The sequence below is a fragment of the Manis javanica genome, chromosome 3 (genome assembly GCF_040802235.1).
Source record: "Manis javanica isolate MJ-LG chromosome 3, MJ_LKY, whole genome shotgun sequence".
Lineage (NCBI taxonomy): Eukaryota > Metazoa > Chordata > Mammalia > Pholidota > Manidae > Manis > Manis javanica.
Window position 1 is genome coordinate 186,182,324 of NC_133158.1, and position 26,222 is coordinate 186,208,545.

Here is a 26,222-nt window from a genome sequence, read left to right on the forward strand (position 1 = left end):
TATTGTTCAAATGACAAACATTTTCTTGACAACATGAGATTTTACAAACTTCATGTTAAATTATTACCATTAGGGTATATTTGTTTTCAGTGGATACATCATATAATTTTTATCTGCAGCTTAAAAAGTAAAAGGTCACAATTTTTAATGGAATCTGTAATCTTGGTGTTTTTAAAATTTCAAAAGATTATTGCTTTCTTACTACTAAAATATTTGTAAGAAGGACACACAGGTGATATTTTGCTGCAAAGACTAACTGGTAAGCAACTGACCTCATTTTGTCTGCTGTGGAGCTAAAGTAGGTTCTGCTTGGATGCAGAAGTGGCTTATTGTGACACCTCAGGAGTATTCTTAAGTGTCATCAGCAGTCTCCTCTAGCCATTAGCTCATTATCTTGAGAATCTACATCATTAGTTTAAATTAGGTTCACTTAATTAGCCAGCTGGTACTCTGCTTGTCAGACTGATAAACAAGCTGTGCTTCACTGTTCCTTCATGTCAAGACTAAATCCCACATTTTGTGTGTCATTGCTGCTGTTCTCCATTTCACCCTTACAAAATAAGCCATTCTTATGCAAAATGGTGCAACTTGTCAATGGCCAGTGTAGCATGTGTTTCAAAATTTTTGTATTTATTGCAACCCCTCAAGAAATGTGAATGAATTTGTATAACACTAGGTGTGCTGGGATTATGAGGCAGTCGAGGTTTACAGATCAAGAGTCAAAAAAAAAAATCCACAATATAAGTAAATTGTCTTCTTAAGCAATGTTTTGAAACATTAAAGAAAAAATGTTTTTATCAATATCTTTATAAAACTACAGCAAACACCAACTTATGATTACATTTAATATGGTGTATTTTAAACATATTTTTACAAAGGAATAAAATAAGTTAATTCGTCATGAAAATATTACATCCTGAAAATGGCACTTAAATAAGAAATTAAAAAATATGGATTCCAGGGCCTGAATATGTACCTTATTACTATTAATTAATTACACTCACAAAATATTCAGTTATCTGGAAGATATTTCTGAAAATCTTTACTAAATTAGTAAGTCCTTTGGGAGAAAGATTATGCCTTTCTTATCTGAATTTCACCATGCCAAGCAAAGGTTAAGTATACAGAATCAGAGTGTGTATGATATGGGAGAGAAATTTCCAACCTATAGTATCAAAACCTTTTATTTAAACAGTGTTACAGAATCATTTAATAGATCAAAAGTTATTCCCTTTGTTCTCTGGTGAGGTTTACCTGCTACAAATGTTTCATTTCGATAGGCTCCTCAAGACAAAGTTCGAAAACAATGTTTCTAGCAAAATAATATTGGTAGTCAAATGCAAATATATCGGTGATAAATGAGCATTCTACGTAGGTTACATGAGGAGAAAGATGAGTATATATGCAGTACTTTTTCCCAATTATATATTCTTTAACACTGTCATTTAGCTTATATCATTTTCCCTAGAAATGGTTGGTGGCTGAGAAAACAAAAAATACATACACACACTCATCTCCACAGTGGAGTGTATACAACACAAGGGACGTAAAAGAAGAATGTTTGTGGGAAGGCAATCCTTGTACATCATTTGTATTTTTTTATCTGAAAAAGAATATTACATTTTAAAAATATTTAGTATATGGGTGACTATTGGAGGCCTGACTTCATCTGAACATTGGACAGGACGTACACATAGTGGACATGAAGGTGTCCTGAGAGGAAAGTGGGAGTTTTACTATAGGAGGGATCAACATTTGTCCCCTTAGTCTTCTGTTCGCTTTTATCTGCACGAAGGGAGTAACAATAGCACACACCTCAACAGAAAGACTTTTGGGAAGATAAAATAAAAATAATTGTATTTGTGAAATATTCAGAAGAAAACTTCATAACAAGCTTGGTGCAGAGTATAATCATTTTTATTAAATAAAATAATAATGATGAAATTAGTAATAATGCTTTGGCATGTTGTTCAATTTTGCAATGTGTTTTTCCCAATTAAGTAGTTTAGAGGTTAATTCGTGGTATATTTAGTAGTACTATTTGAAAGGTGTTGTTTTAAGTGAGGAGGTTATAGTACTGACCTACACCACACATAAAGATGCCTTCTTGGAGCTTACAATCCCCTGGATGGGGACAGACAATGAAAAATCAAATGCTGAAACTATAAATTATATAATATGTAAGGTGGTGTCACTGCAAAAGGTAAAACGAAAGAGTCAGGTCAGGTGTTTCTGGGAAAGCTAAGAATGGGGGAAGTGCACGATGGGAAGGCTGGTTACAGTATGAAATAGAGAAGTCAGACTGGCTTCCTTGAGAAGGTGTGTTCTGAGCAAGGAAGGTGTTGAGGAACCACTCATTGAGTCTCTACAGGAAGACGTTTCTGTGGAAAAGCCTTCCGAAGGCAGAAGTGCGGCTGGCAGGTTGGATGAGCAGCGTGGAGTCCAAGAGCTTCTGGACTGGGGTCATCGAGGGGACAGTAATAGGCGATGGCATCAGAGGAAAAGATGGGAGTGACAGGTCAGGCAGGGTGTGGTCATCAGCATGAGGACTTTCCACTTTTACCAAGAGAGAAATGAGAAGACACTGCAGTGTTTGAACAGATTAGTGTCATGATCTGTCTAACACTTCCACAAAAAAAAAATCACTCTGACAAATCTGTTTAGGAAGTTGATGAGTAAAAAGTTAGGCTTTAGAACTGATGTGGTAAGGTTAGAAATGATGGATGTTCTGTCCATTGTGGAAGCAGAGAGGGGCTGCAAAGAGGTCAGTGGAAGGCAGAGATAATAGTGCTTCCTGAGGACATGAGGTAGGGTGAAAGAAGGCAGTGGAGAATAACAGACTCTCTACAGTCGTTTTCCTAAAATGGAGAGAAACATTTAAACTGTTTTATACCACAAAGGCTTACAGGTTTAATTGTGGAAAGGATTTTTAATGTCAAAAATAGTGTCTTTGACTTTTACAGAAGCTAATGATCTAAATTCACTGATTCATTTAAAGTAACTTCCAGAGTATACTAGCAGATATTTTGTTAAATCCAACACATATAATTTATCCCTTTCAAAAGTTGATGATATAAGTATGAAAATATCTGTTTTCTGATTGAAAATTGAGTTGTGGCAAGACTATCCTGAAGGTGGTTGTTTGGAAATATTTTTGTAATTGTTACATGATTTTGTTGCTGTAAAAACACATAAATGTTTTCTCTGTAAAATGTGTTATAGCTGCACACTTGAAAACGTGTAAACAGATTTAGCCTTAGAATTAAACATTTTCCAAATAAAATGTGTTAGATGTAATTTTCTTCATTTTGATCTGGATGCTCTTCTCAGTTCTAATGAGCTTTATAACCAAATACCAAAATAAACTGAATTTAATATCAAACTTTTAAAATGATGAAATACAAAGTGCTCAAAAATTTTGGAGAACCTTGGGCAGACATTTTTCACATTCCGAAGTTGTTTGGAAAAGTAATTGATATTTTCTTCTTGCAAATATATATATATATATATATATATATCTTAATTTATTTGAAATCAATTAATCAGGGACTGCCTTTTGACATCTCCTAGAACATTTTTTCATAAGTAAACCCTAAAAAGTAATCTCTGTCTTCCTATTTATAAAAATATTCATACTTCAAAACTCAGTTAAAACCTCACTTCCTCCTCTGAGCCCTCACCCTGCATTGTACTTCTTCCCCTGAACTTGCAAGGCTTTTGGTCCTTGTTTTTACGTTGTGATATGCATCAAGTTATGGTAAGTTCACCTTTCACCTTCTAGCCTATAAATTCTTCAAGGATAAAGACTGTGTTTATTTACTTTCTCTTTTAGGTCTCAGTTTCTCCATTTGCTAAATAAGTACATTGCATCTGTAACTTCAAAACACTATGATTCTAATTGTCATGAAAATACCTCTAGTTCAATTGGCTTTTCTAATAGTAGCAGGAGTAGAATTTCCACAGTGCTTCTGCCAAGCACACCCTAGCACTTACATTGGCTACCTCACCTAATATTCACACAGCCCTTTAAAGTAGGTTTTATTATTCTCCCCATTTTTTATAGAGGAATTTGAGCCACAGAAAAGTTTAATAACTTTCCAAGGAAATTATTATTATTATTATTATTATTATTATTATTATTATTATTATTATTTTATTTTAAGTGAAGGCAATAGGATTTAAGTTCTATTCAGAATACATGTTCATAAGCGTGGTGTATACTGCCTCTCACTGATTCCCATGGGTTTCTTCCCGTTTCCCAAAAGAGAAAAAAAACAAAGGAGTGCTTCTTATACGAGAGGCACAAAGAGGAAGGCAGCATATGCATACCCTGCCAGGAATCACGCTGTCAGCCAGGAGGGATGGTCTGTCAAGTGCAGAGGCTCCCACACTGGGAAAGAACACAGACTATCAAACCTTAGCCCAGCTGATCCGTGGCTGGATGACTGCTGGTAAAACTGAGTCGCAGTTTCCTTATCCTGTTTTATGTGTATAGTAACATAACTGATGGATTGTAGTACGTATGCCCGTATGAAATCCTTGTTATGAAAGTACCTGATGAAAACAAAAAAGAATCTCATGACAGCTGGCAAACTGGAATTTTCATTCAAATTTGTTTTATGCTATAAAATTAGAAAAAAATTATAGGAAGTTATTTATAAAAGGTGTTTCCTTGTAAAATGGATAGCTTGAAATTAAGGTGTGTGAAATAACCTCTGGCAACAATTTGTCTTCCGGAAGTTTTCCTTTAAGTGCTAAATATATAAATATTAGAAGAAACACACATTCACTATATGAAGTATGGTACAAACAATTTGCTTCTCCTTTCTGTGGTTTTAAATTTCTCATTTAGGAAACTAAATTAGGTAATTTGTTATTAGAGTTACAACCATATATCAGATTGTTGGCTTTTTAGTATTACAGATTGTCAAATCCAATAGCCAGTATCAGGATGGAAAAACCTAATAGTACAAACGTAATTCTTGTCAGTATTCAACAATTGGTTAAAATGTACATGTAATCATTTATATCCTGAGTTTCTAAATAACTTATCCATCGCATAAATTTTTCATAGGTAATTAGTGAACGTAAGATATTTGGACTGTTCCATAATTGCTGTTCTAGTTTTAAACTAATATTTCAGTCTGAAACATTTTTTTTAACTCCTATTATTACAGGCAGTAAGCACAGACCCTGTCCCAGTTAAATTACACTACGATAAATCCCATGATCAGGTCTGGGTGCTAAGCTGGGGTACCATGGAGAAGACTTCTCCGACACTACAGGTAAGTACATTTCAGGAAATCTGAGAAAACAATGCTCTCTGAAACCTTAGATATCAACTTGGGTATTTATGACTGTTTGACAATGATGTTCTTCCATCTGAAGGCTGTACTTGGATCACTTCTAGATCTGCATGGAAAAAGGAAAAGAAGAATTGATAAGCACTGTTTTGAACTGGAAAATATTATAGGTCCTATTTATCGAAGGATAGATTTATATGCAAACAGAATAAGCTATTATTACAAAGCCAGTGTCATTAGGAAAAAAATGTCATAATTTACCTTTTGAGAATTTCTTACCTGTCTCCAGTTTTCATGAGATTTTTCTTACTTCCATCTATCTTTTCAAAGTGAAACCTGGAGGGTGGGCCATGGGAGACAGAGGCACAGAGAGCTGGATGGAGTCTCAAAGCAGATCGCCAATCTTCTCCTCAGAGACAGTATTTTATATCTGTGCCCAGGCTCGTTTCTAATTGGGGGATATGTAATGTCAATTTTGTGGAATTTGCTTATGTTTTGACATTTTTTATAAGAGAACGTGACCGAGAAAAAAATACATACATTTTGACAATGACTCTTTGGCACTGACCTTAAATTTTGGAGTTATAAGTTTAAGAGGACACAGTGAAGACGTGGAAAAGAATGTGTGGCCCTGGAAATGTGCTTTCTCTATTTCTCAAACTGCCATTGTGATTACAGAACTGCCTTGACTATGTCTTGTCTTACTAAATCTTAAATCACTGGCCTTTGGCCAGTTTTCAGTAAGTCTGTTGAATGGAATGTTTTCATTTTTAATAGGTTGTCACTACAAATACTCTTAACATTTCTCAAATGTTTTCAGTATTGGAATATTTAACTTACAAAGGACAGGTTTACTGAGATGAAATACTTTAAAGTAACCGTCAGAATGACAGTTCTTTTTATATTTCTCTAGAAATATGTGTCATTTGAAGCATCTAAAATATAATACAGTATTTCACTATCTATTGTTGCAAATCAACCACTCAAAACTTCATGTCTTAAACAAAATTAAGGAATGACTTCTAATTCTGTGGCTTCGCAATCTGTGCAGTTCTTCAGCACATACAGTTGGGGAACATTCATGTGGCTGCAGTCATCTGAAACTGGGAGTGTTCCGATAGCTGGGCCTGGAAGGACCAAAATGACCTCACTCCCACGCCTGTCATGTGGCAGCAGAGCTTAGCTGGGTGGCTTGTGTCTCTTGCATGTACCTGCTCATCCATTGGGCTGACATCTTCACAGCATGGGGGTTCCAGGTTACAAGACAGTAGATGTTGCAAAGCCAATTTAGACCTAGACTCCAAAATTCACAAAAATAAAGTCACTTCCACCAATCTCTTGAAGGAAAGGGCCCAGTCTTTGTTGTGGACAGTAAGGATGATCCACCACAGTATGGTAGTACGGTCTAGTTATTTGATATTTTGCTCTTAAATATAATCTTGACAAGATTAATAAAAGAGGTCAATATGTATGATATTTAAAAACTTTTATTCTCATAAATTACTTTTAATATTACTTTTATAATAAACACAGCTTATAAAAGTTAAAACATTCTTAATTTTAAAACTGTATATATTTTTCAGTATATTGTTCCTACTCCTCCCCTTTGGTACATGTTACTTGAATAGATTAATTGCTTTCCTAGTGTGGTAATCTTTCCAAAAGTAGTTCAGGCAAATTCCTTTAATATTATAAAAGAAAGGGGAAAAAATGTTTTGCAGAGATGTTAGGTAGCTTCTCACACAATATTCAGCCATCTAAAAATGGGTTATTTTTCTCTGAATGTCTGATAAAAAATTTTATGCTAGTAAAATTATGTGAAGTTTTTAAATATTTACTGGGCAGCAATGAAAGTTAAGTCTGACACCTGAAAAATATAAAATAAAAGATAGGAATTAAGAAGTACATGCAAGAAGATTTGTTTACATATTCATGTTTACTTTATATATGTATATGATGATAAATAGATAGACAGACAGGCAACACAGGGTTTCTGTATCAAAGGAGGGCCCATTTCTTACTCATAGAGCATGTTACTGTTTATTCTCCAATCCCAAGCCCCATGGGGTGATCTGGTGAGAGACTATTACCCAGCATATGAAACACAATTGTATTGCAGAAGAAGGAATCTGGAACTACCTTTAGTTAGTAAGCTGATGCCTTTAAGTTTTGTTTAGGCCATTGGCACATCAGCCCATCCCTCTCTGTGAGATATATTATTACACAGGAATGTATGCACATCTTCTCCTGGGAAAGGAGGGGTAGGTCAGTACCCTAGAATGTGAGTAATTGGCTCAAAGGAGTTAAGTCTCTAACTATTTCAGGAGAAATACACCATCTCTAGCTTCCAAAACTTTTTTGCTGTACCCTGATCCTTTAACCAAGAGTGACAGTGCCCTTTGCCCAGGAAGACCTGACTCTGCAGAAATGTCAAAAAAAACTCATGCATAATTGCCTCCCAACAGGATTATCAGGGTAAATGTCCCTGAAGGAAATGGGATTCAAGATTTATTTGTAATGGAGCACAGGTATCCCTTTGGAGAAATTGAACTCATCAAACGAAAAAACATGGACAAGGTCTCATTTTTGCCAGAGTGTTCCTGTTGTCATAATGTCCCCGAAATATTAGACTGGAAAGAGAGATGGATGCTAGGTGTGAAGGCTTGAAGTTTTTGCCCTAATGCATTATATTTTATAATGGTACCCACTGACCCTTGAAGGTTCAAAAGCTTTTTATTATGGATCTTAAAGCTCTACTTCTACTTCTACTTCTACTTGTTTTCATTTTGATTAAAATTAAATTCATATATCTTTGCCAATTATGAAAGCTAAATACATTGTTTTTCTGTGATGTTTACAATTAATAAGTAAAACCCCATAAACTCTCATAATTTTCCAATTAGTGTTCTCAGATAATTTCTCAAAGATTTATCATGGTCATTATTTTCTTTTTAAAAGGCATATATGCCTTTTAAGAAATGCTGTTCTAAAAACCATGAGTCTGTCATCTGCACAGTTTTACAATTCACATGTAATGATTTTTAAATGCACAAAAATTAGAGAAGAAATATCCCCAGGAAACAACTTGGAGTGAAGTCCTTACTTTCTGCCTTTGGCCAGGAAGTAGGCCCCAGCCAGATGGGGTGACAATGGGAGGTGGTGGCTCTGGGTTTGTGGAAGGTGCCACATGTAGAGAGACCAGCAGCAGGGTGTCATTAGGAATGAGCCAAGGGTTGTTGCAAGATGGGCCTACTGATTAAGGTGCATCATAGATGAGCCTGTGTGTCCTTGCAGTTAGTCAGCTCAGTTCTGAACCTGGCAACCCACCACTTTCTGCTCAGTTCCCCTGTGGTGAGAACATCAGAGAACAAAGTCCAGACTGAGGGGAAGGAGCATTGTGTTTTTACCATCTGAGACTAGCCAAACACAAAAGAAATGCTCAGTTAATATAACTTCAGTGAAGTGAAATAGTCTTGCATCAATTAAGTTTGGGATGCAATACATACATTATGGAATTGTTTGAACATTAAATTTTGTGATGCCTGTAAACTATTTGGAGCACGTTTTGGCACATGGTAAACATTAGCTCTCAGTAAATACTATTATTGCTGCTGTCAGTCCAAGTATTATTAGTAATTTCAAATACAAGTATATGATTTGAAAATTTTGTGATTGTATGAAGTACACTTCTATCCAATCTAAAGGGAAGAAAATTTAGACAGTCCTTCCCAATTATTTTTGTTGATCTTTATTAGAGTCTTATAGACATTATTATGAATGGCTAAAATCTAGTGATGATTTTCTCACTGATATTCATTAATAAAATAGGTATAGTGTCTTTAACACTTCTGTCAAATACTTTTGTTGTCAGGCAGCAGCGTCTGGGAGGTCTCTCCCTGTGCACCAGGTGAAACCTCGGCCTGGACAGGGGAGGGTTCTTGACTCTGAATGAGAAAGAATTCTGGAGCAGGTGGAAGAGTGTAGGTAAGGAAGGAACTCATTAAAGTGAGAGCAGAAATGGATGGCAGAGGCCTTGCAGGCAGCTCAGGGCAGGAAAATGCAGAGGCTCAGAGGGAGGGAGAGGAAACTCAGTGCATACCGTCCCTCAGGCGACGGGAACTTGCAGGCCCAAATCCGAGCTCTCAGCAGCCCCCACTTATCAGGGCTAAAATGGAGACTTGGAAATAGAATGTAACAGCAAAAAGGGCAAAACTCAATTAAGTTGAGCAGTGAGAAAGTTTTATTTAAAGGTACGCAGTTAAAGAAAGAAGTGTGGGTGTCCTCAGAGAGGAGGCGCTCTGAAAGGCCCTGGGTTCTATCTTCTCAGGATTTTTCAGGAATGTGACAAAGGCCGGGGGACGGGGGGGGAATAGACTTGTAAGGTGCTCTCAGAAGGCTTATCTCCCGTGAGGGACATTATGTCTTCTCTCTCCTATTAACAGTCCTCCAGGTGCTCTGCAAAGTTAAACCAACACAAGAACTTGGTCGGTTCCTCTCCAGGATAGCAGCTTCCCCCTGGAAACAAACCAGTCAAGACCACCCACCTGCCCCATGGTGGGCTGAATTGTTGTCTGCTTACCAAAGAATATGTTAGAAATTTTACTTCCTAACTTCCTAGTTTTTAAAATGGAATCTCAGCCTTAGGATGGAATCCTTCCTGTTCTTACTATGCTGTTCATATCTGGGCTTTTTGGAAAATTATGATGCTTGTCTCCTGTCCCTCTGTACATCACTTTGTCCCTCTCTTTCTCTGGAAACCTGACAGGCTCCTTTTGGTTTGGTGAGACCGTATAATTAGTTCTGGCAAATGAGATCTGGTGTGAATGGAAACATTCAAGATAGTGGGCTGCTCCTTCAGCGTGAAACCATTAGATATTTTGTCAAAGCCCTCTGGGAGAGTAACAGGTGTGAAAAGAAATCTCTATTCTCTAAGCCACTAAGACTTTGTAAGATTTGTTTTCTGTTTCCTTCTGTTTTTTAACTGTAACATAACTGAGCCTCTTTTGACTGTTATAATAATTAATCTATTTTCACTGAACATGGCAATTTCCAATGGAACTCAATGATAGTACTCTCATAGGAATAAGGAGAAATTAACCTTTCAAAAAAAACCTAAAAATAAAATTGCTATATACTCTGTCATAAAAAGCAAAGGAAGAGACTCAGTTTTGAGGGAGGAAAGTTTATGTAACTTAGAGAATTAGTCAGTAGTTTAAGAAGTTTAGTTTCATGGTCATATGTACAAAAGACTTAAAAGGGGAAAAATAAAGGCAGGAAATCACCTTAAAAGCCCAACACAGAACAATAGCTGTACACCAGGGACAATAGGAAACGTGTAGGTAAGAGACATCTGAAGGAAGAACTGATAGAATTTGTTGCATAACGGGATGTGAGGAATCAGAGTTTAAATGTAGTGATCTTTTCTTTAGTGGACTCTAAAAGTTTTAAAAGCCAATTAATGATGAATAGCTGCAAAGAACATCTTTGATTAAATCTGTTATTTTAAGTATAGGGGAATAAAGTTTTAATATGGTTTTATTGATCCTAATATTTCTAAAAGCTAAAATAATTCATATTATTTATTTTGGAGTTTCCAGTCCCATACATCCTGGTCTGTTCTATGGGAGGAGCATTTTTTTGTATATGAGTTAAACTTCAGTAAGACTGAAAAGAAGGAAGAAAGGAAGAAAGGAAGGAAGTGCAGGAAGGGGGAAGGGAGAAAAGAAAAGAAAGGGGGAGGTGAAGAAGGAAGAAAGGGAGAGAAAGAATGCTAGTATCTTATTTGTATCATATGTAAGCTTGCTTTTATTTTTCTCATTTCAGCAAGGTTAACATTTTTATAAAATGGAAATTGTTTATATGTGTATTTATTTTATATTTTAAGCAGAAATTGTTCAAGACAATTGTTTCCTATTTTTTACTTCTTTATAGAAAGAGAAGATGCTATATTAAAATCAGCAAACAGAGAATTCCAACTTGCTTAATTGAATTAATACTTAATACTGATATTGAGGATGGTGATAGAGTCTATGCAAACAACTACTAGAGATCTGTTTAATCTCTAATCACAGTTAAAGTGGATACTATTAAGGGAATGCATTGCCAAGATCTAAACATGGCATATTCTGTATAGGTGGTGACCCTGGCCAGCGGGAATGTGCCACACCACACGATCCACACCCAGCCAGTGGGAAAGCAATTTGACCGAGTAGATGACTTCTTCATTCCCACAACAACACTGATCATCACCCACATGAGGTGAGTGCTAAGATAAGCGATCAACTTTTAGATAGAATTCTAATTCTGATAGAAAGTCATGGGAAATCATTTAAATTTTTTTAGTTATACAACAAATACACACATAATTGCACATGATTTAGTTTTTCTCCATCTGCTTGATAAACTTAGTGGATAAGTAAGTGCTGCGTGTAATTCTGTGAAATACTGTCAGAATGTAATCTCTTTAGTGTCTAAATGATTATATCTGAACTTGGAACTAATGACAATCAGAAGAACATTCAAATAATGGGCACACATGTAAGGCAAAATTTTATTTTAGTTATTTAAATATATTATGAGAAACACTGAAGAGTATGCTTGAGGATATTTTTAAACATCTTTATTCCTTTTTGGGATACTGGAATGCAAGGGAGTTTTTGCCAGTACTTGTAACAACACTAAATTAAATTATAGCAAGCCCACCTGCATATGGAATTTCATTTTAATAAACATGAATGGATCATCAAATTTTCTACTGCATTTTGAAGTAATTATTCCTAAGTGAAGAGTAAGAGTAAAAATTAGGATACATTTCCAAAAATAAACTGTTAAATATGCAAAGTATTTTTAACACAATGAGGATTTATTCTATATTGGGAAAACCTAAGGGATAGATATGGTCTTTTCTCCTACCAGTTTCATGTAACTTATTTTTCAAATCTGTTACAAACCAAATTTGGCATGTTTTTAAATACATGTTGTTTAGATTGATCTTTTCATGAATTGTGGCTTTTGGAATTTGGCACTATTCTCTGACTGTTGTGCTTTGTGTGTATTTCCAGTTCAGGCAGAAGGTCTGACATATAATATGTGTTTAATTAATATTCATTTTCTTCCTCTAACCCCTCATCACATTAATCTGCTTTTCTCTCAGATAGCTGCACCCTCATTTCAAATAATTCACATCTCCAGTGTCTGAAAAGCTCCTGGACAAGGGCTAGGGTTTTATATCCTTAGTGCCTAAAAACAAGTAGGCACTAAATTCATGTTTCTCATAGGGATGGAAAAAAAGAAGGAAGGAAGAGCTACACTATTTCCTAAACCAGACTATGTAGTATTGAGGGAAGAACTGAATTTCTCAGATAATGGGTTCCTCCGCATCTCACACAGTCTTGGACATGCAGCCAGTGTTGTGCCAAGAACACACAAATTGTGTGGAAGCAGTAAGTAGCAGGAGTGGAAAAGTACATCTCCTGTCAGAGAGACCTAAGTCTGAATGTCCCAGTAACACTATTTGCCATTGGCTATTGTTACCTTAGCTGGCTCACTTTCTTTCTTTCTAAGGACTGGAATAAAGTAATGTCTGAATATTACGTCATCCATAATAGTTGTCCAGACTGCACATAATCTATACTGGTGCAGGGGCTTCCCTGACTGTAGCTACAATTTTTCAAAGTCTCTGTTTTTCCCTGCTTGGTTTCTTCTCACACTTTTTTCTTCTTTTTTCTGTCTATAATTATCAGGCTTGTTTAATTTGGTCTGTAAAGTAAATCAAGACTGAGGGAATTAAGATAACCAAAATTACTTTGTAAATCTATATTAAAAGATAAACCTGTAAATATGAGTGTATGTTGTAACCATAATGTTGCTAAGGTGACACCTTCATAAGATTGTATATCAATGATACATTAATAAAAAAAAGAGATAAACCTGTAATTTAAAAAAAACTAATCAGCCTTCACAAAATTTGGGAAGTTGTTCACTTAAGAGAGTTTGAAATTCTCAGCACTTTAAAAATTCTTGAGAACCTAATTTAGATCCCTTTTTGAATGACCTAAGGAATTTGAATTTCAGAAACTAGTTGGCATTTCAAAACTACCTGAGAATGAGTTTTTTTGCACCATCCATTCATTCAGTCTCTCAGCTGATTTCCATTCATTCCCTGAGTGACACTGTCTAGATCTCATACAAACATGCCTATTTTTCCTATAGAGTAAGAATTTAGTAGTGAAGAGATCCCCTTTGGCTTCATTTATATCCTCTTTTTCATAGGAATCAGATTACCTGAGCTGTATGCTGGAGATAAACCAGATTTGCCAGTGCCCCACTACCTTTGATCTATATCAAAGTGGTCTTTGTGTCCCTGCCTTCCTCCTCCTTGAATATGAGTGCTTATCCAGGAGATAAGGCAGAAAACCTCCAGACAAGTGTGCAACCATTCTTTAAGACATGCACATGTGAACCCCAATTGTGAATGCAGTTTAGTATAACTGAACTAAACTTCCTGGAAGATGAGAAAAAATGTATTAAGCTCCTGCCTCCCTAGTTGTTTCAACTTTTGTTAAACTTCCAAAAGGGACTGCTAAATACTTACTTAACTAAAAGTTTATTTTGAAAAAGTTATTAAAACTCTAGCATAAATATTTTTTTATTTTTTTTTAGTTCTTCATTTTTATTTTTTATTTTTTTATTTTGATATCATTAATGTACAATTACTTGAACAACATTATGGTTACTAGACTCCCCCTATTATCAAGTCCCCACCACATACCCCGTTACAGTCACTGTCTATCAGCAGAGTAAGATTCTAGCATAGATATTTTTAACAAAACTGAATGTGAGTTGGTTAACCACCCCAACCGCAATTATTTGTGAAAAATTTAAATTACTTGAAATTTAGTTAGTAACACAGATGATTTTCTGATGCTTGTTGAAATGTATTTATTTTAATCACTTGATAATTATATGTTTTCTTGTTTTTAAGTAAGTAAAAGAATCTATATCTTCTGGTAATTTTCACAAAAACAGTCTCATTGAATATTTACTAAATGATGTATTTTTCACATTAGTAAAGCATTGCACATTTCAGTTAACTTGCAGTGTATATTAACTAGACACTCATTCTTTAGACTTGTGGTTAATTGAGTATTTTCTTTAAAAAATTTCAACTTCAAGTAATTAATAATTCATGAGTCATAGTTATAAAATTAAAGAGATTATGCAGAATAAAAGGAGTGTGCCTTGTAATGACATGAGAAATAAAAACTTCTTACATGAAGAATTTCCATTTATATCCTCTTTAATCTTGTTTTACATAAAAAAAATCCAGATAAGTAAAATTTAAAGAGCCTGTTTAAAATGAAAATGCATGTATAATTCTCAAAAGAATCAATTATGTCTATTTAATTTTATTAAAATTGAAATGAAAATTCATTATCTTTTTTGATCAAAAGTGCTCTGCAAATGTAAAGCAAATGTTTCATTATTCTATTTGTGATTTGTGTCCAACAAATTTAGTTATCATAGTCTCATTGCATCTAAATAGTACATTTGAATAATATTATAGTTCTACTACTGTACTTTAAATATGATCTAATTTAATGTGATCTAATATAATGGCTAACACATGGGAGACAGTGATTTTGTTATTAATTTTTTTAAGTAGCCAGACATTAAGAAGAACTTTAAAAATAAGTTTAATTTTTTCAGGAAAATGGTTGTGTTAAACTTCAAAGCAACTAAATCTCATAAAGAATGATCATTTACATAATTGCAACTAAATCTCATAAAGAATGATCACTGTGTAGGCACTACTAGAATCTGCAAGCAAAAATGAAAAACAATAGGTTTGGCAGTAATTTTTTGTGATGTCAAAATTTTGTACATTTATCTTGTAAGACTTAGAGATGAGGAGAATTGTGAAATAAAACGAGACACTATGAGTGGCCGAAGTCTGAACAATGAGTGATGGAACTTTTCCACAGTACCTCCCTTGAAAAATCTTCCATAATTCTTCCAAAGGATGATTTATTTTAGGTAGTGGAGGGTCGAAAGTGAGAACTCCATGGGGCCAATGTGGTTCAGAGCCGGGACATCAGATAAGGCTTATTTAGTGCAAGGCCCCAAGAGGAAAGACAAGAAATACCTGCAGCAGAGCAAGAATTACCGGAAATCTCTCCTAGAGCCTGTGTGTGACTCATGAATAAAAATAGTCGGGAAGTTAGAAAGAGGATAACTGCGAAGTATTTTCACCAAGATGACAAGGACAGAGCTAAGATTTGGGCTATTAAGGTGCTAAGTAGAAATTCTTTACAGTTTTCACTGACTAAAATAATACCTGTGATACTACTTAAAACAGGTGCCACTTGATGAAAATAGATATATTTACAGCCTGACCCTGGTAACATCTGCAAATCATGCCTCCTCAGCTCTCGTCATCTCCTGAGGTAGAGTGTGAGGGCAGACAAGTTTAATACCATCTAGTGCAAGCGTGCTGGTGTCAACTGGCACAGAGGACCCTTTAGTAAACACAAAAAGGAAATCATTCCTTACTTACCTACTACTCCAGGACTAGTCTTACCAGTAGGAAGGAAAGATAGCAACTTTAGATGATACCATTTGAGATGCTTTAAAGGCTTGCTTACCTTTGAAGTCAGCCCCAACACCACCATTTGATGATATTGTCTAGAATTACAAACTACTTCTCCAGTTTCTTTGGGTATTATTTCCCTAGAAATCTATCTTTAACATGGTCCTATTTCTTGAGAGGAAAATGGAGCAGTTGGGAAATCGGTATGTTTATTATGGTCATTTTTATTTATGGGTTGATGGTTGATTATGCAGTGTCTGTAAAGTAATGTTTGTCCTTGGCATAGTGTGTGTGTGAATTTATTTCAATCAATGAAAATGAAAACACGATCAGCAAAAAGATAAATAGAGTATACCTGCAAATCACAGTGACAAGGAGACCTTGAATGCAACAGGCACTTTTACAAAAGCCTGAAATGCTCGATTCCACATTTTTTTCCTCCTCTGGACTTGACCTGCTAAACAAAACAAACAAATAATGCTCCAAAAGTTTCCTGCAACACCCTCCCTTCCCCATTATATACCCCAAGATGATGCTGGTGTCAGTTAAATATCTCAGATTGGATGATTCAGGAATGCCATGGGAAGTGGACCTCACTGTTTCTCTTCAATGTTGGTGGGCTGGAATGAACAGGGTACCTGGAGGAACTCTTTTAGGACTCTCAAAAGTCGAGTGCTAAGAGTCTAATGTGAGAGTGCTTGCAGTTAAATGTGGCAGTGAGGGGCTAAGGGCTTATCCTATTTCATATTAGTTAAAATCCCTGCACAACCCCTGGCTATGGTTCCACTACAAGAGATGAAGAAAAAGGAAATAACAAGTATTGGGCACCATTCTGGCAGTCTGTAGAGAGGTCTGTTGTACTCCTTTTCGGTTATAAATTACAGCAAGAAATGATTAAGAAGTGATTGTGTTTGATGTATGTTTCCTTAAAACTTCTCCAAGGGAAAAATAAACATTCTGCAAAACTGAAAGTAAAGTATATCATTCTTCCTAATATTTTATCAAATCTGTTAGAGCAAAATTATAAGTATGGTAGGCCTATATCAAGACAACTCTACACTTGTGACTTGATTCATGGACAGGCCAGTTATATGCAGATATAATTTAAGCACTAAAAATTGTCTGGTTACATGGAAATCCTTGCACAGCAGAAATTGAAAACATGTTCAGAGCCTTTTAGGAAAAACATAATCTCAGGATGATAAGCAGCAATTAAAATTGTTTCAAAATATGGAACTTGATCTCACAAAATCACAATTTAGTGAGGTTCATCTTTTTTTACTCCACTCACCCTTATTTGCTAATTCCTACCACAGAAAGAAATATACCAACAAACTAAAGGATTCCAAGTATCCCAGGAGCTAGAGTCCCTTCTCTATTCCCCGAAATAGGGAATATCAGAAACACGGATAAATTCTCCAACTATGACCTCCCCATTCCCCAGCTTCTCTGAGCTTTTCCATTCTCCCTCTCCACGCCACATAAATACAAAATCTAGATGGTCAGGACCTGCTAACTCTTGGGATCCTGACATTTCCCAGAGCTGTGTACTATGTGAAAACAGAAGACATTCATAAATTGTTTATTAACTATACATAGACTTTTATGAGTGTGTATGCACATACACATGCAAATCATTGTTGTCAAACCTTCCAGCTTTTTTATATGGATGTAAAGCTTCTTCTACATAAACACTTGATAACTTTCTTCATCTTATTTCCAAAGAAGTAAACACTACGTACTTGAAGCTTTGATCTATATATAATTCCATTCTTCTTCTTCTCTTTCATGTCTACTGGATTTGTTTTTATTTTAAGCAGTACTTTCCACCTTCCTTAGCATATTAGTATAGCCCACACAGTGAGTGTAGAATGCTTAGAAAACCACTGGGTACTTGCAGTCAAGTGTGTGTGTGTGTGTGTGTGTGTGTGTGTGTGTGTGTTCAGTTTGTTATCTCCATTTTTCTTGAGTTAAAGAATTTGTCTTCCTCCCTGCTTGGTACTACCTTATATTAGGTAAAGTATTACCGTGCCCTATATTAACAGGCTCTGCTCTATCTGAGCTCTGTAAGGAAAGAGCCTACTGCCCAAAGTGGATGAACCAAAGAGGCCAGCATCTCTTTTGACAGACTATACACTTCGGATAGTAGTTTGTATTAGTTATGTAATATTTTCATTATATGGGAAAACAGATTTAAAGAGTAAGCTTTATTTAAAATAGGTTTTTTTTTTATTTTAAAAAAGGGAAAATTTTGTACAAGTATTATTAGTAGATGTCAATCCCTAGGATTTAATAAAGACTCTAAGTAGATTCAATCTACAGCGTTCTTTAACTAAAGAAGTCAATGGAGCACTAATAACGTAATTTAGAAGCACTCTCGATTTGAAAATCTGCCTCTTGAATTTTATTATGCAAAGTAAAATAGCTCTTGCTTCTCTCAGAGATCCACATGCTAAGTTATCGAAGTGTTCAGTGAAGTAAATATAAGGCCTTCCATTTGACAGGATCCAGTATTCTCTTTAGGAGACAGCTATGGCTTATGTAGAACAAATTTCTAGGTTTTTATTTCCCTAAGTCACATATGATTTTGAATTTTTCTTGAAATGGTAAATCAAACTTATTTTACCCTAAATGACTAAATGATATGGTTACATAGACTCTCTTTGCTAAATAGGAAAATCAGACTTAGATAACAAGATGAATAAAGAAAAATATCAAAAGTTTAGATAACACATCATGAAAGGGGCAGAGCTCATTCTGAGAACTGAAACAATTTCTTATATGAATTTAATGTGTACATTGCATAACTGATTTAATATATACATTTAATAGATTAGAGTATAATATTTTGAATCAAGCATAGAAGGCATTAACTAGTTCTCATGAAATGTGTATACAAATGAATAATGTACATTGAGCTTTCAAATTCTTTCTGTCTTTAAGTGGATATATCATTTTTCTGTGGAAAGAGGACCATAAATTTTACCACAGCATTTTATGTTATGAATTCATAAGTTTTTCCTGATAAAATGTTTTATTAAAATTCTAAAACTTTAAATATGAGCATCATAACATAGTAAAAACTCTTTCAAATAAAAGACTCCAATTGTGGCTCAATAAAGTAACAGTATTATATGTGATTTTATCATGAAGAACATATGCATAAATTAATGAATATGGTCAGTAGAACATTTGGAAATTTTCTGTGACTATAGATAAATGCTTATTTTATGTATACATTACTTCTCAATATTGTTTGAACATGAAAGCAAAGTATATTTAAATGTAAAAGCAGTGATGGTGTGTCGTGGGGGGCTGTGTTTAGATGGACGACATCAGTGGTACTGATATTCTCTGTCTTTATAATGATTTGAGGCTATAAAAACTATACACTTGGAATCCACCTGAGTCAATATTTTTCACCATTTTAATTCATTGTAAATTTGTAGATGTAGCCTCACTATGGCTAACCATGTCAGAAAAAGAAATTGGTTGTTATGAGTCAATCAAATAATATTTAGACAATTAGATTCCTTCTTTTCACTGTAATTAAGTTAAGAATGTTCACTTGTTAACATTCCCTTGTTATGTTACAGTGGTCTCACTCTTGCTTCCTTTTTTGAAAAAGAAATCATGCAGCAAAATGCCAGGTTTCAAAATTTCTTTAAAATTTGGTTCAAGCAAAAAAATGAAATACATGAGTCAGAAAGCCTTTAAAATTAACTGTAAGAGAAACCCACCAAATTTATAGATACAAGGAGAAACTGCTTATTAAGTCTAACCTGTCATCAGTCATGAGAAATATTCAACATAACCACAATAGGGTATTAAGAACATTATACAGTGAATTGCCAGGTTTTTATCCTTGATGAATACACATCTCACAAAATTTATTAAAATAGCTTCAGGGGAAATAAAAATGACAGTTGCTATATGTATCTCTTAAAACTTGTTAGTTGGGTTAATTATACTTAAAATCTCCTCTGTATTTGTTTTGATTGAGGTTAGTTGAATGTTTTTCCTATGAAAGATTATCATTTTTATGAAATTTTTCCTTTTTTTTTTTTACTTCTCTCTTTTGTTTTTGTTTTTTTTGGAGAAGGGGAGGTATATTGGCATATTTATAGATTTTTTTCCTATATTGACAACTGATTTTCAAGAAAAACAGTATAAAATTACAGTCAGTTTTTACCATGATGTAGAAGTGTCCTTTCATGCTTACATAATTTTGAATACATAAATACAGGCTTTAGTTTCTTTGAAACAAAACGGAGCCAGGGTCTGCATATGCTATGAAAGTAGTGAGTAATTTATGTAACTAAGCCAAGAAAATCCTAAAATAACCTAGCTTTTTTCTCTCAAAATAATGGTAATCAGGATCTCACTAATTTTGAGTAATAGGAAACATGTTTTTAATTCATTCAAGTATACATTGTTTAAATTTTAGTTATACTAAATTCAAATACATAGAGTATTTTGAACTTCTGAACAATTTTTATTGAAAAACTTGACACTTTTAATTGATATATGAAAATAATTTGAAAACAGATTATTAGATTACATAGGAAGATGATGATAAGAAATATTTTTAAAAGAGTATAGATACATTTATCTTTATATTGGTTAAACATGTCTCCCTGACATCTTGCATACAGCTTTAATCTGCGTGGCAATTTTTAATATCAAAAACCTCTTCTTCCCTCCAAATTATTTTTCACACTGGGAAATAATGCAATCAAATTCAAAGAAATTCTGTTGCATACAAGTCACTTTTTAAAAAATAGAACTAGAACAAATATAAATCATTTGAGATGCACATTATTTTGATAACATTTTATGCCTTGTGAATTAAGGGACATACTGTATGGTTGTTATCATTATCAAAGAATTTATGAAAATAGAGGTTAACCAATTTATTACATTTTTCATTTCCTGAATCTGACCTGTGCCCTGACAAACTAAAATTAAGATATGTTGATAAACCTTTTGGTACTTCTACCCTTTATTTAATTTCAAATTAATTCATTTTGTCATCTTCTAAAAATGTTAGATTATTTGAAAACAGTTTGCTAATTACCTTAATATTTGGGTTTACAGAAGGGAGATAAATTATATTTATTTTTTTGATTCATACAGTCATTATTAAAAATTCAAATTAATCAGGTAAAGATTTTTCCTCATTGTATTTATTTAAGTGAAACATAAACAACAGCATTACATTTTTAGTATAAATTTATAATTTAATTATAAATTAAGGTTTACAAATTAATGTTTTATTATGCTAAACTCAGATTAATTTCTAAGCCATGCACAAAATTATATCAAGAATTTGAACTTCAGCAGAAAATGTAGAAATGATAATGTTATGGAAAAGCAGACCAGGTATATGGGAAATTTACTGGAAATACAGGAAATAAGCTACCATTTATTCATACTGTTTAATAGTTGCATCAGTAATTCCAATTTTCCTCTTGTCCTACATATAAGCAAGTCATTTAAAGTGGTTCTCTGTAATTTTCTCATTTTAATATAGGAACTTAGGTCTGATTTCCTAAAGTCAAGTCTGACTCTACTGTATTATTTGCTTTCAGGTTGTATTGCTTGGCTGGAGTTTTTGTTCTTATTACTATAATTCTTATATGATATATTAGTAGGAATTAAGAAACATTGAACACCTACTCTATGCCAGATAGTAAGCTAAGGATTTTTTTATACACTGCCTTATTTAAAACTGGCAGCTACATGAATTTTCATCCCTATTCTACATATGGTGAATCATTTAACTAAGAAATATTGGAGCAGCTATAATCAACTGAGTTCTGTCTAAACCCAGAGGCTTAGCATTAATACATTATAGTATTCAAGTTATTTTTTTACCTTCAGGGTGAAACCTAATGACTGATGTGTCCCTCAAATTAAACATTTCCTTCTCTTACTTTAACGTACCTCTGTTACAACAGAACTTGACTCCTCTCAGCAGACCTACGTCATATTTCCTTGCCTAGCTGCATTTATTTGCAGAATGCCTTGTTTCTTCATTGTCTACCTAAAAAACCCTTCAAGGCTTATCTTAAAGCCGAATTTTATAAAATGTGCCAAAATTTCCTTAAATGGAGTACCTTTGGCATTTTAGTTTTCATTATTTTTCATTTGTGGTTGAGACTCAAAAAGACCTCGACTGGAAAGTAGCTCTTCAGCTCCTCTAAGACCTCTAATGCAGTTAATATCACCTAGATCAGTTTGATTTTTCTCTTCCAAAGGTAAATGATTTCAGAAGGGACAGAAAAAATACGGAATGCTCTCTATAGTCCCTGCAGACCCTGCTGTGAACTCTGCTGTCTCCTCATGTCTAACTTCATAAGGGCTGTTTATTAATCTGTTCCTCTCGTCTCATAAACATAGTCCTAAACTGAACTCCCTTACCTCTCACCTTGCTAATGCACATTAACTCTTCGCTGTTTCTCAGTACTTCTAAATTTCTCCATACTTCAGTTCACCAAACAGAGATTCTGTTTCCTAGATTCTACTTCCTAAGTTTATAGCTATGGTGATACAAGTCTGCATTAGAAAGAAAAAAGAAACGAAATATATTTCCTATCATATAGATTAAGTCCAAACGACAGTGAACCCACCTTCTTTAGCAGTCTTAGCTCCTAAGACTAATCTGCACATATCCTGTCTAGCCAAGTGAACTTGAATAACAATATACTTTCCTGTTTCCACTTAGGTTTTCATTTTGCCTAAAATGCTCTCTCTGATTCTGATTTAGATCCTAATTTATAACAGTCTTCTGGCCAAATTCAAACAGTCTCTAATTTATGTAACTTTTTCTATTCCTCTGTCATTAAGTACTCTCTGCTTAACCACTCAACCTCACAACAGTCATTAGTATTTTCATTTATGTATTCATGACAGTTGTATTAAGTATCAACAATTCACATGACAGGCACTATTATATGTTCCAGTAGGAAACTGGATGCAGCTTTGCCTTATTTTACTATAGGGTAATGTATATATCACCATAGTTTATAAAAGTAAAAAGAAGAAAATTTTAGAAAGAAACCATACCTTGGAACTGTAAGGATATAGATTCAAATGCAAGTTCTATCACTTCCTATAGTATGATATCAAGCAAATTAAACTGTGTAATGGGCATTTTTAACAATTCATCTGCTAGAGAGTCACCCTGTCCTCCTCTTAGATCCATGTCTTTTGCCTAAGTTTTTTCACTTATTAACTGAAGATGTAGAGCACCTGACAGAGACATAGATACATATATTTCCAAATTCTTTATGGCCTCAGCAATTAGTTCAGACATGGGCATGTCACCCACTCAGAAACCATATGTTGCAATGATCATTTTGTTAGGACTTGGAAAGAGACTTTTACTTTCTATGTATGCTGGTCTAGATGCTCTAGAGCTACAGCAGTTATTTTATACCTAGAAGCTTAGATCTGAAGCCAAGACAGAAGAGGGCAGAGCCAATAGATTAAGAAAAAATGAGTTATGGTTACATTACTGTAGGCCAAATTTCAGCTATGATTGAGCTGGTTCTAGAATTTCCATCCATATGAGCTCCCAAATTCCTTTTGGTTTAAAAGAGTTTGGATTGGATAGCCTATTATTCATAAATGAACAAGTATAAAACTAGGTTTCCTTATGTCTAAAATATACATACAGCCCACTTCACATTATCTTGAGTTGATTGCATGATCTTATGCAGTTCCTGGCTCACAGTAGGTGATTAACAAGTGCTACCTTCCTTTTCCCTTGGGATGATGATGTAAACTTAGTTTACAGCAATGTTAAATTGGTATAGTTTCTAAGTAAATTAGAAGCCTATCCACCCTATGGCTAATATTTCTCCAAAGAGTGCAATTCTTTTTAAAATAGAATTTATCACATTGTAACACCATGAAGAAGAGTATCGTCTGCAGCTGACTTTGGTATGTTTATTCAGTAACTTAAAAAGATCAGGAAGTTTATTTGTTCATTCTAATTTGGAGTTCTAATATTGGTGTTGAAGGGAAAGCAAACCATGCTCTTCAGCAAATCAATTCAAGGAGAGGTCAAAACCAATGACAGTTTTTGCTGTTGCTTTTTTTTTTTTTCAGTCATGAGCCCTGATGATTCACACAACTCCTGTGGTTAGCACTACTGAATGCCCTATCTCTGGTCAGAAATATTTAGAGAAAAAATACTCCCTAACAAAGATGATATGGGAGAACTCTAAATAAATACCTGTCAAATGGAACACTGGAGAATGTTTTTAAATGTCAGTATCTCGGTAATCAAATGATATACTTGCATGCTTATTACCTAACGACCATCAGGCAGGTAAATGTTAGAACACTCTCCAACTTTATTAGTCACATTACTAGGAATATCAGTATGTACCTAAAATAAGTTACTAAAGAATAGCTCACAGTTATTTCTCTCATGTCAATATGTGCCACTGTAAATGTCAATCCCATGGACTAGTTCAACTCAGATTCTTTGAAGTAGAATACCATTAGTGGTTGAAATCACAACCAATAGAGACCTTCATTTCTTCAAGGCTGAAAGGAAAATATGTTAAAAACAGAAATCTCTAAATGAGAACTCACTGCAGTGTGATCTCTGGCAGGTCCAGAGGCAGGTCAGTGTTTTGAACAGAATGAGCAAACCACCAGCACTGTGCATGCTCACTAGGAAACTCAGAGCAGCAATAGCAAAAAGGCAGAACCTCATTCTGTTGGGGAAAAAAAATTCTGTTGTCAGAGACTTTCCTGTAGGTGTAAAGGGAGAGAAAATAAACACTTCATCAACAAGTCCAGATTTGTGATTACTCTCATTGTGTTCTCTGCAAAAAGTGTGAATAGAAAAAAGATCCAAATGTTAGTGAACCCTTCACATGTTCAGTGATGATATGTTTATTTTCAGTGCCTTCTATGGAACATTGCAGCTATTCTTTTTTCAGCCTAAAAAGGAAACATGACATCAGAAGTAGTCTTGTCATTGTAAGAAGACCTGCACAGTCATCTACTTCTTCTCTATAACTCTAATAGTATTAGCAGATATTGCGCTGTTTGACATTCCTTGTTTCTGTTAGGACCTGCAGCTTCTGAAAATGTCAATAACACATCTTCAATCACTCATAGAGAGTTAGGCCAGATCATGGCATGCATGAGTCAATGAGTTATATCTGAGCCAGTTCGCTATGGCTGTTACCTGGAGAACTTTCCTGAAACAGTCCATAGATGTGCAAAAGGATTATCTCTACAACTTGGTGACAACTTAATTCTGAGTAATATAATTTTGAATGTGTTGATTGGTTTCAAGTCACCCTGTACGTTCATATATTTTACACAAGCAATATGTGTGTGTATTAAACAATCAGGGCTGGTACTGAGCAACTGTATGCCAGGTTCTCATGCGGTCTGATGGTTGGTGCTTGCACCCTATCTGCTGTCAGGTAGTTTTAACATCACTTTGCAAACCACTGGTCATTATTAAGTGTTCAATCTGTGCAAGGCAGTGTTTTATTCTTTGCCTCTCTTAACCTATTATAAAGGTCTCATTTACCATACTAGTCTCATTTCACAAATTAAGAAACAGACTCACAGAGAACTAAATGGCTTACGTACAGTCACACAGTCATTAATATGTGGAACTTATATACAAAGTGACATTGTCTGTGAAACAAAGTTGAGTGCCCTCCATGCTCCTAACTCCCCCGCCCCCCCAGCACACATACACACTCACCACCACTTAAAATTTGCCTTTGCTTGGTTTACCTAGCAACTTTTTGTGTGTTTGTTTTGTGGAGAGATGCTGAACTACCATTTGGTCAGATATATACCCGAAATTTGTTTTATGGGATTTTTTTGAGAGATACCCATTATCAATGTACAAAAAATAGCTTCATATGATAGAACATTGAATCAATTAATATGTGTTTTATAATAATTGGGCAGCACCATGTTAGGTATTTTCAATGGGTGAGTTACTTCCAGTAGAAAATAAGTATGCTCACTCCTTATTTTCATCCTCATCTAAGAGCTTTCATAATTGCCAACCTGTTGAATACTCTGTGTTCAATATTTATACTCACTATCAAATATTACTGGCATAGGCTTTGGAAAGGATGAAATATATACTGCCATTTCATGAATGAAAGAAAGGAATAACTATAAAATAGATTTTAATTTTTAATCTTATATCAGAATAGATTGCTTGCTTCTTCAAAACATTACTTCATATATGATAATTAGATACAAGCATCTGGAATATAGTAGTTAACTCATTGTAAGAGTATTCATCAATTTAATTTTACTTTTGAATCCTTGTC

General features: G+C 34.5%; 1 protein-coding gene across 4 annotated transcripts in view; it reads left to right on the forward strand.

Moving 5' to 3' along the window:
- The window catches only part of FSTL5 (follistatin like 5), an 813,978-nt gene that overhangs the window by 746,051 nt on the left and 41,705 nt on the right, over positions 1-26,222 (forward strand). For all 4 annotated transcript variants that reach the window (XM_073232529.1, XM_073232528.1, XM_073232527.1 and 1 more), the window contains 2 exons: positions 5,178-5,285; positions 11,437-11,561. In XM_073232529.1, coding sequence (XP_073088630.1) covers positions 5,178-5,285; positions 11,437-11,561 — 233 coding nt within the window. The remainder of the gene's footprint in view (positions 1-5,177; positions 5,286-11,436; positions 11,562-26,222) is intronic.